At 30.7% G+C, this 12,105-nt stretch overlaps 1 protein-coding gene across 2 annotated transcripts; it reads right to left on the minus strand.

Moving 5' to 3' along the window:
- Positions 1-7,541: 7,541 nt before the first annotated feature.
- LOC113398141 (cilia- and flagella-associated protein 97-like) lies at positions 7,542-11,927 on the minus strand. 2 transcript variants are annotated; one of them, XM_026636748.2, is made up of 4 exons: positions 11,551-11,927; positions 10,851-11,342; positions 10,214-10,436; positions 7,542-7,674 (listed from the first exon to the last, which is right to left on the minus strand). In XM_026636748.2, the coding sequence occupies exons 2-4, from the start codon at positions 11,300-11,302 to the stop codon at positions 7,618-7,620; spliced, it is 732 nt and encodes a 243-aa protein (XP_026492533.2). In that variant the 5' UTR covers positions 11,303-11,342; positions 11,551-11,927; the 3' UTR covers positions 7,542-7,617. The 2 variants fall into 2 exon arrangements, with proteins under 2 accessions (XP_026492533.2, XP_026492534.2); XM_026636749.2 differs by lacking the exon at positions 11,551-11,927 and adding an exon at positions 11,451-11,469.
- Between the last annotated feature and the right edge of the window lie 178 nt (positions 11,928-12,105).

The raw sequence follows: 12,105 nt of genomic DNA on the forward strand, positions 1-12,105 counted from the left end.
TATTGTTCAGTATTTTTCTTTATGCATACATGATTAATCAAGTTTTAACATTTATAAAATGCTCAGAAATTAAAAGTCTAAGCAATTCTTCAACAATATGGCCACTCTATATCTTAAAAAGTATATTCCATAAGTTACATTTCTGCAACAACCATAGTGTTACTTAAAATCATGGTGTGTCCTTCGCACCATACATTATCCATACAATTACGAAAATCACATTATTTATGTTTACTTACATTACTAAATTACACAAGTTGGTAATTGTTGATTGCTTAATTAAAATATAATTAAATAATAAATTATAATGAGGTACAGTATGAAATATACATATATGAATATAGAAAACATAAACTAAATTACTTTTGTTTCCTATGACTTATTGTAATTTTATTTTATCAGTATTGTCAAAATCTACAATTTTGTCTGTTAAAATTCTATTAACTCCTTTACCCCAACTATTGACTTTAAATTAATTGATAAATTATTAAATAATTAACTAATATCAATTTATGGTTACTACAAGTAAGAATTGAGAAATCACACCTGCAATTTAAGGTCAGTTCGGCAATGATCGGCATACTTTATTAAAATTTTAATTTTTTGATCATATTAAGCCACCTTTACAATATTTGAGACAAATTTTACTTCGGGATGATTAAACATTTAGTTGACAATTAAACACAACTGAAAAAATTAATAAACAATCATTCGTTTATGAAAAAATCATTACTTTTGAAAAACCCCCAAGTGATGGATTTTTCTGTCACATCTGGTAAGTCCGGCTACTGGAAAAAAAATGTATAAACAGACAGTTTACATGATTGTACATATTGGCTATGTGTGTGTTTTTAAATAACAGTTTAAAATATCCCGCCAAATTTTAAATAAATGGTTCCTGGCGGCTTTTACGTCAAAAAAAGTATTTGTCAGATACGTCCGGTATGCATCATCATTCAGAGTTAAAAAACAATTTTATTACTCAAATATTTTTATTTTTTTTACAATATCAATCTTTATTATTTCTTAAGTAGGTAATTAAATAGAAATAAAAAAAACAGCACACTCAAAAATATTATGACTTTAAAAGATATTATAAAAACTCAAAAGTAGATCGAATTTTCATCACAATTTACAAAAAAATAGGTTAATGTTTCAAGATTTTGTATTAAATCAACTTTTTTTACTATAGATAAGGCAGGAACATCATCACGATCGATTTTTTTTGTCATTTTAAATGTTAGCTTAGGTTTTTTTATTGTTTTATAAAATATTATGGAATACAATGGTTCTTCATTTTCATCCATCGTTTTAATAATATTTTCTATGCGCCCCACGTAGTATGTCCATTTTTGTCTAGTGTAGTATCTCACTAAAACGTCGTCCCCAGTACGGTATGTTGAGACTTCTTCATCATCATGGTTTGATATTAAATCCATTAGGTCTGAATCGCTATAGCAGCTGATTGAACCAGAAACACTGGTAGTCGTAGAAGATCGTCGTTTACGTATGCTTTTACAGAGTCCCGATGGACCTGGTTTGGGGTTGGAAAAAATTGTGTCTAACATTTTTTTTATTATTTATTGATTCTTTATGTGACTGTTGAATAACATTATTGAAATATTTATTTTCTTTCTCTGATAATTTGGCATTCTTATGTTTTTGTTTTCTTTTTTTAACTTTCTCTTTTTCAATATCAGGTTTTTTTATTTGTACATTCGAAATAATATTAATTGGTGTCCGTAAACAAAAAGGGAGGTCACTTAGATTTTTTGCTATAAATGGTTGCAATTGACAATTACTTTTAGACATATTTGATATATTAATAACATCATCTGTAATTGGGGTTTTTGAGCTTGCGTCTTTTTTTAACTTCTTATCGATTATTATTTTTTCGTATTTTGTTTGTTCTTCCCTTTTCTTCTGCAAAACATCCTTGTGAGTTATTACTTCAGCACCTGGTGCTACCTTTCGGCGTCGTGGTTTTGGTGAGCTGTCACCACGTTTTAGCTTTTGTAGTAGTAGTTCTTCGAATGTTATATTAAGATTCATTGAAATATTTGTTTTCTCTAAAATAGTCGGTATCTGACGTATTGCAATATCGTTGAAAAATTTTAGTGTTAATGTCAACAAGCTTTTTGGGTTTTTCTTTATATCTTGGTCCATATGCGAAACATCCCGAGTACTTTCATATGCTCTCCAATGTTTTAGTTTTAAGCTATCAAACTGATTTTCATTTATTTCTTCGCGATTTACAGGATGTATACCCGCTTTTCTAAATCCATTACGAAGCACCTGAGAATCTATCCCAGCCCATACTTGTCCAATCAATCTCGCAAACTCAGTTTTTGGCATAACGCTTCCGATGTTCAACCTCTGCCACTGAACCAATAAAGCATCCCACCGATCTTTAAATGGTTTCATTACTGCAATGTCTAAAGGTTGTAAAACGTGACTGGTGTGTGGTGGCAATTTTAAAATTGTTATATTTGCCTTACGGGCCTCTTCAATAATATTCAATCCAACATGTGTGGAGTGTCCATCGTATATAAGAAGCACAGGGCATTTATCTTTGACAATGGGTAAGAAAGTTTTTTTAAAAAATGATTCAAAAACCTCTGTCTCCATCCATCCATTTTTTGTTGCAGCATAAGACGTACCTGGATAGGCTTCAGCAGAGGTCCAAGTGTCCCACACATTTTTGCCTTTATATACTATAAGAGGTGGTAATTTTTCACCCGAAGCGCTGGCACCAAGTAATACAGTCGTGTTGTCTTTTCCAGCAGTTGAGATAACCCTAGTCGCCGCATGGCCTTTAGCACCAACTATCTTCGTTTTCGCAGGGTCCTTAGAGAAGCTCGTTTCATCGAGGTTCCATATGGACGACGGTTTGTACTTTAAGTTTAAATCATTTATAGTCTTCTCTAATAGGTCAAAATATGAATATATTATAAAGGGATCTACAGCTTTTTTTCGTGAATATTCAACTGCTTGTGGTTTTTTAATGGATAGCCCATGGCGTTCTTTAAATGCCAAAAACCAGTCTTTTCCGGGTATACCATTTTTAAATGGTGTAATCAGATTGTTTTTGTTGATATAATCTCCAACTAATTGCAAAACTTCTTTTCTGCTAAGCCCAAAGCCATATTTCTCCATAAAATGGAGATTTGTCGCCAATCTAAATTCATTCTCCGCAGACAGAGCTGTGTTTCGTCCAAGTGTTGTTGATTTAGTTCTTCTTTTATTTACATGATCCATAACAGTCATACGAGGTATTTGGTATATTTTTAAGCCTTGTAGCCACTCATCCTGCCACTTTCAACCTCTTGTACAGCTTCTCTTAATTTCTCCTTAGAGTATAATCCTCTGTTAGATTTTCTGTTATACTTTCCCATTGTGTATTATCTAAATTACCTGAAAAAAATATTTACGATATTTACACTCTGTGAAGTTATATACGTTTGCAAACAAATAAGGTGAGGCATTAAGTCAGCTTAAGCCTACGTCAAATAAAAACACTCATATTATACAACAGATATTAGTTAGTACAAAAAAAATTGCTTAGGCAGAAAATGTTTACAAAATCTGGAAACGGCGAAGATCGGCGTAAGCCGGTCTTTGCCCTAAACGACTAGACGGACTTCGCCTCTAAACTATTTTAAGGTTATAATGGTTTCATTACAAGTAATTTCTTAAAATATGAGTTTTATTCAATTTTGATATCATAATTAGGTAAATAAATAGATCATTAATGTACTTACTTGCACAGATCCGTATATCACTACATTTAAACACTCACAAAATATTTTTTTAACAATGCGATGTCTTCTCGATGAACGTTGTGAGATAGACTAAATTTAAAATTAAGTTTTTTCTCTCTGGATCGTAACTAATGCCATCTATTTTAATTTTTTAATATTAAAACAGTAAACCATTTTTGTAAATCATGCTGCTATCTGTAGGGCTATTAAGAATTGGTAGTATTCCTGACTATACGGCCTTACCCGCCGGACGGTCTTCCCCGAATTGACCTTATTAAGTTTTTAGTATTTTTTTTTTTTTTTAGTAGCCTGTTCCATCAAAACTGCAGTACCCATCTCAGTAGATATTTCAGTGGATGTGGATGCACTAATAGACATATCATCTGTAACAACAAGAATTATGTTATAATTTTTCTTTACAAGTAATATTTTTATAAAGTCTTGAGATGTGATTCATGGTACAAATATACTGGTTATAAGCTATCTGTGTGCCAAATGTCATCCAAACTAAAATACAAATCTTTTGTCTTTATAATATTAATATATATAATTAAGGAGTGATATAAGTACACCACTGAATGTACTATAAGTTACCTACATCTTGTATAGCATGCATTGAAATCTATTCTTGCATTTCTATTGCTAAGATCAATAAAGAAGAATTTTTTATAGAGTTGAGTTAAATTAATAAATTGTTTTGATTCTCTAATTATGTGAATGACTGATAATAATATATTGATAAGTATGTCAACCGACTCTCACCTTTCTTAATATACAGAGCTGGAATAGCATTTCTTGTTAACCTGTTGCTTGGTGATATGTAATAATTTTCAATAGGTTTATTGTATACTCTGATTTGGTTATAGATGTACATATTTCCTTTTTCTGTTGTGTCATTCTCTAACACTGCTTTCCAGATTTCAAACCTTTCTACATCGTTTTGAGGCTTAGGGAAATGATTCAGTGGACCTGAAATTTAATATTTTTATTAAAGCCAGATAGTTTAGTTAAACATGATAAAATTCATAATACCTACATGCCAAGTATACTGAAATAAATTTACAAAAACAATAAGATAAAATATTTAATGGAATACTTGAGAATCAAAGGCAATCGGCCCTTATTTAGTCATTAGTTTATACAAACCACTTTAGAAAAAACATCGACTAAATATATAAAAATAGGAAAGGCGGAAAGTTTCTAAATATAATGACAGGACAAGAGCAATCGTCCTTTGCACGTGTTAATAATTTTTAATATATTACTTACCTTCTGCGTCACACCCAAAATAACAGTTAGATCATGGGCTTTTCGGTATCTTCGCCATCATCATCAGTCTAAAATCTTTGCCGGGGTTGGTCAAGTGAGTAAGAGTCCGAAAAAAATAGTCAAATATCAAAGAAAGCACCACTATCAGAGTCCATAAAACACGCCAAGGTAAAAATAAAAGTGAAAATGTATATCAAAGCAGAGAAAACAACGCACGCACAAAACAAGAACGAACTCGACAAGAATAATTTTAATTTCAAACTTTTCTAACGTTCATAGTTTTGAACTTCAACAGATCACATAGTACTGCCATTGTAAAATAGTGATCTCGAATAAATTTATTCATAGTATAATTGTACAATGACTTTGATTTTACTTTATAAACAATTTTTTAATATTGATTTTGTCAATTTTGATATTTAAAATGTAATAATAATAATTAAAGATCAGGCTCTGTAGCGACATCTAGTGTAGTTTAAGCGTTTTTATGTGGCTTAGACGACACGCCTTGTATATTAGATGGTGCTAGTTTCCATACAAATATTTTTTGCTATCTTTTGTACTTCACTGTCACCCCCATGGCCCCGAGTAAGTTAAACTAAATTCTGCAATTCATAGATATAACGCGAGAACAGGTACGCTTATATGAAGATCATCTGTCGCGCTCTTACAATTCATACGAAATGAAGATACGAAATTGAGTCTTCGTCATTGGTTGAAAAATCTAATATTTAATTTGTAATCTAATTTCTAAAATATTTTGGACTTTATTGTATAACTTTTAATTGGCTGAATGTTATTTTTTTATCATTTTCAAATTGTATTAGTATTTATTTATTTGGGCGAACAAATTGTAAATATGCACTGTAATAATATTTATTGGTTAATTTTATTTAAGTTTTTGTATATACACTGACACATTTTTAAATAAATTAATTCGGATCCGACAAGCAAGCAAGTTTTATTTTACACTTGTTTGTAAAGTAACTACAAGTAAGCTAGGGACCAGTACCCCTACATTGGTACCTATAGTATAAAAACAATTAGTATGTTTATTTGATTTATTTTAGAGATATACCAACGCGGTGTCGGTAAAATCGAAAAATCAACAAGATCTTGTTTGTTTTAATAAAACTAAGATATGATAAAAATATTCAATTAATACAAATGCTAGAATTTGTAGTTATTTTACTTATAAATTCATAGTTTATAAAATATTAAATTAAGGATGTTATTTTTTTACTGTAATGGTTGATTAATATTTTATAAATCTGAGTATTAACGATTATAATCTAAACCGACAAATTATATATATACATATGTATATATATTGTCACAATTTAAGTGAATTATTACATAATGGAAGAAAGGAATTAATATCTAATTTTATTCATTAAATTTTAAATAAAATATTTTTTAAGGCTCCTTATTAATTAAAATAAATTAGTTAAATAAAAAAGTATGTACGTTATTTCATATTAATTTAGTTCTAATAGTTAAATACTTTAAAAAGGCTTGATTGATTAATTTAAAAAAAGCAAAATAAAAAATAATTTGTTCTACTTAAAATATTTGTTTGATTAATAAACCTTTAATATTTATAATGCATATTTAACATATTATCGTGACTCGTTGAGACGTACGTTACACCACGTCGTTAAAAGTAATGGATGTTTGCTAATTAATTAAATTATACAATAATAAGTAATTCAAAGTTATATTAATTGGTTCAAATGTTGCTGTCACGTGTTGAAATTGATATCCGTCTAAGGCTCGATAACATTAGGTAAGGCATGTTTCACGACTCCTGAGCGGGGGCTTGAGAATTTGTTTCTAAACAAAACCTAAATTCTATGGGCATGAGCAAAGAATTCCTAAATAAACTACAACCATATTTTAAGTTTTACTAAATAATTTGTACTCATTGAGCTGTACCTAATATTAATGAATCCCCACTATTTTAGTAATTTGAAGTAATGAATGATCAATTATAACTGAAAAGTGATTTATGACGAATTAACCTTACGAGTTACGATTCAAAATAGTTTTAATTCTACATATGTATAATGTACAATGTACATAAGCTTAGATAAATTTTTCTACTTATAAAAATAATAATTAAGAGGTAGGTATATGGGAATTATGGGATGTACTATAATGATAAATACTATAAGTTGCTTATCATTGCGATGTTCTGTGAGTAACACGAGCCTAGCAACTTGGCTAAATTTATAGTATAACGTATAAGAACAGAATATTAGTCTTGACTACAAATATACAAAACCCAAGTCCTGACAAGTTTAGACTTACATAATTACCACCTATATAATGATAATTGTATAAACTTGTGCTACATTACTTACAAAACGTTGTGTAGCGAATATTTAGTTGAACACTGATTTCTCCCTCTTTCTATCATGGATTTGACATTCGAAAGAAGAAGACAATCATTGTTTAACTAATCGCACCCTACACAACATTCGTAATAGGTAAGTGAATTAAAAGGCATACTGGAAACAGTGGTATAAAATATATTCAACAAAGCATTGTGATGTCCCGCGCCCGCGCCCCGGACGCGACATCTGTATCAACGGCGGATGCTGCACGCTGAAGACTTGGCACGCTGAATTTTCTTCAGCAATATCTGTAACATAAGACATCAGTGTAATTTTGCTTAAATTCACTACAACGAATAATTCTGGTCGTGTAAATAAGTTGAAAAACAATTCAAAAATTGATGATGATACCTTTATGACTACGAGTAACTGTGCAGGAAATAGTATGTTGCAAAAATCGTGAGTAAAACACAGGTGCATTATTTTTGCCTTTACTCTGAACGTTATCAATCTAATATCTCGGCGAACCACTGCTTTGAGCCGAGTTTTATGTATTTTATATGATATAGGTAGGCACGCAAGTGACTATGGGCCACCTGTCCCCACCACCTATAGATAATGGAACGCTGTAAGAAATATTAACCATTCCTTACATCGCCAATGTTTCACCAACCTTAGGAACTAAGATGTTATGTCTCTTGTGCCTGTAGTTACACTGGCTCAATCATCCTTCAAACCGGAACACAACAATACTGAGTACTGCTGTTTGGCAGTAGAATATCTGATGAGTGGTTGGTACCTACCCAGACGGGCTGGCACAGAGCCCTACCACCAAGTAAATATATAAATCATAAGTAAAATTAAATTTATTGACCCGGATGAACTAGCAAATAATTTTTCAACGACAGTGATAAGACCTTACTCGGTACTTGCGGCAACTGGAGCTACTAGAAACGATAGCTGCAATTCATAAATTATTATGTGATTCAGTGACGTAGCAATCATAGAAAAAGGCGATGCACAAAATATTTATCACAAGTGAAAACACGTCACCACACGTCACCAAATCGCAGTACATCTACTTATTCACTTTCAAATAGTTTCGTTTCTTGAAACTGTGATGCTGTGAAGAGTAACATGATTACATAGTTCGACTATTTCATTTTTTGGCATACAGAAATACATAAGGCTGTTTAAATGTAATATAATACAATTGTTAAAATTACATTATTCAAATCGAATGTGTACCATAGATTAAATAAACAATCATTACAGTAAGAAAACAGCTTCTTTTTTTTGTAGGGAAGCAGACGAGCAAACAGGCCAACGAATGGTAAGTGGTCACCACGTTCTAATATATTATAACTAGCGACCCGCCCGGCTTCTCACGGGTGCAATACTGATACTAAATATACTACAGAATGTCATTATATACAAATTCACAGCTTTTTGTCATTAGACAATACAAACCGCTATGTCCTTGCATTTTAAATCTATAATATCTTCGAGAATATGCATTTAAATTACATGATTTACAGGGCCATATTGATCTGTATGAAATGCACAATGTATTTAAGGTATTTTAATGGATAAGGATTATTTATCTTTTTGGTAGACCTTTTTAAGATGTACAATACTGTAACACATTATTTTTATCTATCTACAGGATAGATCAAAATAGCGGTTCAGCCAGCGTTTCCGTGTAAGCGCAAAAAACGTGTTTATTTACGACATCACATTAAAAACCTCTAAAATTATGATCAGTGTTTCTCTACTATATTGTACTTATATTATACATATAAACCTGCCTCTTGAATCACTTTATTAAAATAAAAGCATCAAAATCCGTTGTGTAATTTTAAAGATCTAAGCAAACACAGGGGCATATAGACTTTGTTTTATACTATGTAATGATGATATGTTCCTTCCTTCTCTAATTACATCGACTCACTCGTCCATGTAATTCGTGAAGTCACATTAATACACAATTGTAGTTTGTAGAATAATTAATAACGGCTGATGGCCGATACCTATCCAAGCGATACATAGACCAACCTAATATATACCTAAATAAATATTTAAAATTTCTTTTGTATGCAAAACATTAACAATTACAAGATAATTCACAATACCTAAATTATATATATAGTCTACTCTACAATAATGCCTATTTTAAATAAAGTAAAAAAAATTAATCGCTAAAACTTTCAAGCTATTCCACTCGAACTCTATATAATATAAATGATATTCCTATTAGCAGCGCTCATAAAGTCGAATTAAAGTTAAGATTCCTGCTCATAAATTATAGCAATTATTCACAATAGTCTTGAAATTATATTATTAAAAATATAGACTAAAGAAACAGTTAAATGTTTCAATATCTTTGTAAATAAAACTCATTTAATTGGTTATCAACTAGAATATGGATCAAAATTTCTCCAATTCTATTTTAAGAAGTTATTATTTCAAAGATTTTTTTTTTGTTAACTGCCCTTCGTCCTTGTCGTTAACTGACAATATACTTTAGAGCAAAGAATATTTTGAAATTTAATTGAGTTTGTTTCCTCAACCATACCGATCAATCTCTTTCGTGTCTTCTCCATCCTACGTGACGTTGGCGAAATAATCTGAGCCCTGAATTGAATTGAATATTTTGAATCGAAATTTGAAGACATGAACGAATGAACCGTAAGATAGTTAATAATTCGCCCACTGGCACTGTAAGAATAACCGCTAAGTAGCCACTTAATACAAAGTTACTATGAGGTTTTTGTTTTGTGCCTGTAATATCACTGGGCAGTCACCCTTCAAACCGAAACTATAATGTAATAAGAATGGAATATGTACCATGTTGTCATGATCTATTTTCCTCTGCTGCATCTTCCTGTGTACAGCGGCCGGGGGCAACGGACGTCGAGGAGGCTGTTCCCGGTTTGGTATCGAAGATTTTTTCTTATTCCTCGCACTCAAGATCTTATTTAAAAGTATGTGGTTATGTCGTTCTATTTCTCGTAGTCTTTCGTTTGTGAATGACATGTTAATATGGCGTGTCGGCGGTACTGATATTGAACTGAAAATTGTAATTCAAGGACATTTTTTTTACTTAGACACAAATCCATCTACATCTTTCATTTGTACTAGAAATAGTAATCTAAAATATAATCCAATCCATAATCCCCTAATTGGTGCTATTAATTAGACTTTCAACGAGACATACCCTTTATATGATATGATAATTAAATGATATTGATTGGTCATATGATCTTTAATAAAAGCCAACCATGGTAAAAAATTTGATATTAAAAAGACAAAGTACTAAAACTATTTATTTATATGAAAAAAAATTATGTCAAAAATATAAGATGTCGAACAATATGGTCAGTAAGTTTTTTTAGTGAGTTGTATTTAATCTGATCAAATAAATAAATCAATACTGTATATGGTGCACTATTTGTATATAAATTTATGCTTAATAAACTCTCACCCATAATCAGTGGATCTGCCAGAAACAGAAGGAGGTTTATGTGTAGACATTGATGACTGACTTTTTGATAATTTAACCGATCTTCTATTGTCATCTCTTTCATCTGGGCTATCGTTTAAAATAATCTTACTTTTCTGTTCTATCTCTGTGTCACTACCTTCCTCTTCAAATTCATCTGAATAATGTATATCGTCATTATCATTATCTTTTTCACCATTCTCATTATCACTTCCTGATTCTTCGTACACACAAGTTTCAACACATATATTAGGTGGCCGTTTAACAGCATCAACTATGCAACCCATTTCAGACAATTCTTTTGATAATTCATCAACCTCGTTATTGTTCTCCTCCTGGTAAAACTGTTTACATTTCATTTTATTAGAATCACCTGCGGAAAACTCTGTGTCTAAGTACCCGCTGATATTCTCTAAGTTCTCGCCAAGTGACATTGTGTAAGCGTGCCACTAAGTCTAATATGCCAGTCAGCAGCTAAAAAATAGAATAAAAATGTGCATAATTTATTATTGTGTATTATTTAATTGTGTCCTTACCATAATTACACGTCAATAATTGGTATTGATCAAAAATACAACTTACTAGTTCGTTTTTCTATGCCAATATCGTAAGAAGCATCATTACAATCTAAAGATCATTAAAATAAATTGTAATCATATTAAAACTACAGAATTATACTTACTACCAGATTTTGTTTTTATTTTATATCAATATTAATTTCCTTTTGAAGTACTTGTAAAAAAACCACTAGCTTCTGATGTAGATAAATCTTGAAGTAATTAAAACGCAAATACGAAACTACCAACAAAAACGAAAAACTCGTAAAAGTATAATAACATTTTATTATGATGTCAAACTATTTTTGTTTTTAGAATCTTAAAATTACCAAAGGAAATCAATCAAAAACTGACAGGTTTTATAAAGGACACCTAAAATCCTCTTCGAATAACAATTATTTCATACCGTTTTCAATATTGAACAAATAGACAATTGATAAAAAAATCAATAGCAAACGTAACAACAACCAAACAAATATCGCGCCATTTGGTCGTTGACCGTTCAAGTCGTTCGAGTTGTCATTCTGTTGCAGTGCTACCGAAGGAAAAATTGTTCTATTACAAAATAATATTTATTTTAAGTCATATGTATGTAAAGTCATACTTCCACCTCATATAAAGTTTTTTTTTTAATAATCTTTAATGTAAATATAAATTTAAAAATTAGATACTGATATTTT

The sequence above is a fragment of the Vanessa tameamea genome, chromosome 22 (assembly GCF_037043105.1).
Source record: "Vanessa tameamea isolate UH-Manoa-2023 chromosome 22, ilVanTame1 primary haplotype, whole genome shotgun sequence".
In the NCBI taxonomy this organism is placed as follows: domain Eukaryota; kingdom Metazoa; phylum Arthropoda; class Insecta; order Lepidoptera; family Nymphalidae; genus Vanessa; species Vanessa tameamea.

Bases quoted from the DNA above. Each gene is read 5' to 3' on its own strand.
- LOC113398141 (XM_026636748.2), bottom strand. From the start codon at position 11,302: ATGTCACTTGGCGAGAACTTAGAGAATATCAGCGGGTACTTAGACACA. The intron at 10,437-10,850 runs GTGAGAGTTTAT...TACAATTTTCAG, and splicing joins GGCAGATCCACTGATTATGG to TTCAATATCAGTACCGCCGA. The intron at 7,675-10,213 runs GTACATATTCCA...CTTATGTTACAG, and splicing joins AAATAGATCATGACAACATG to ATATTGCTGAAGAAAATTCA.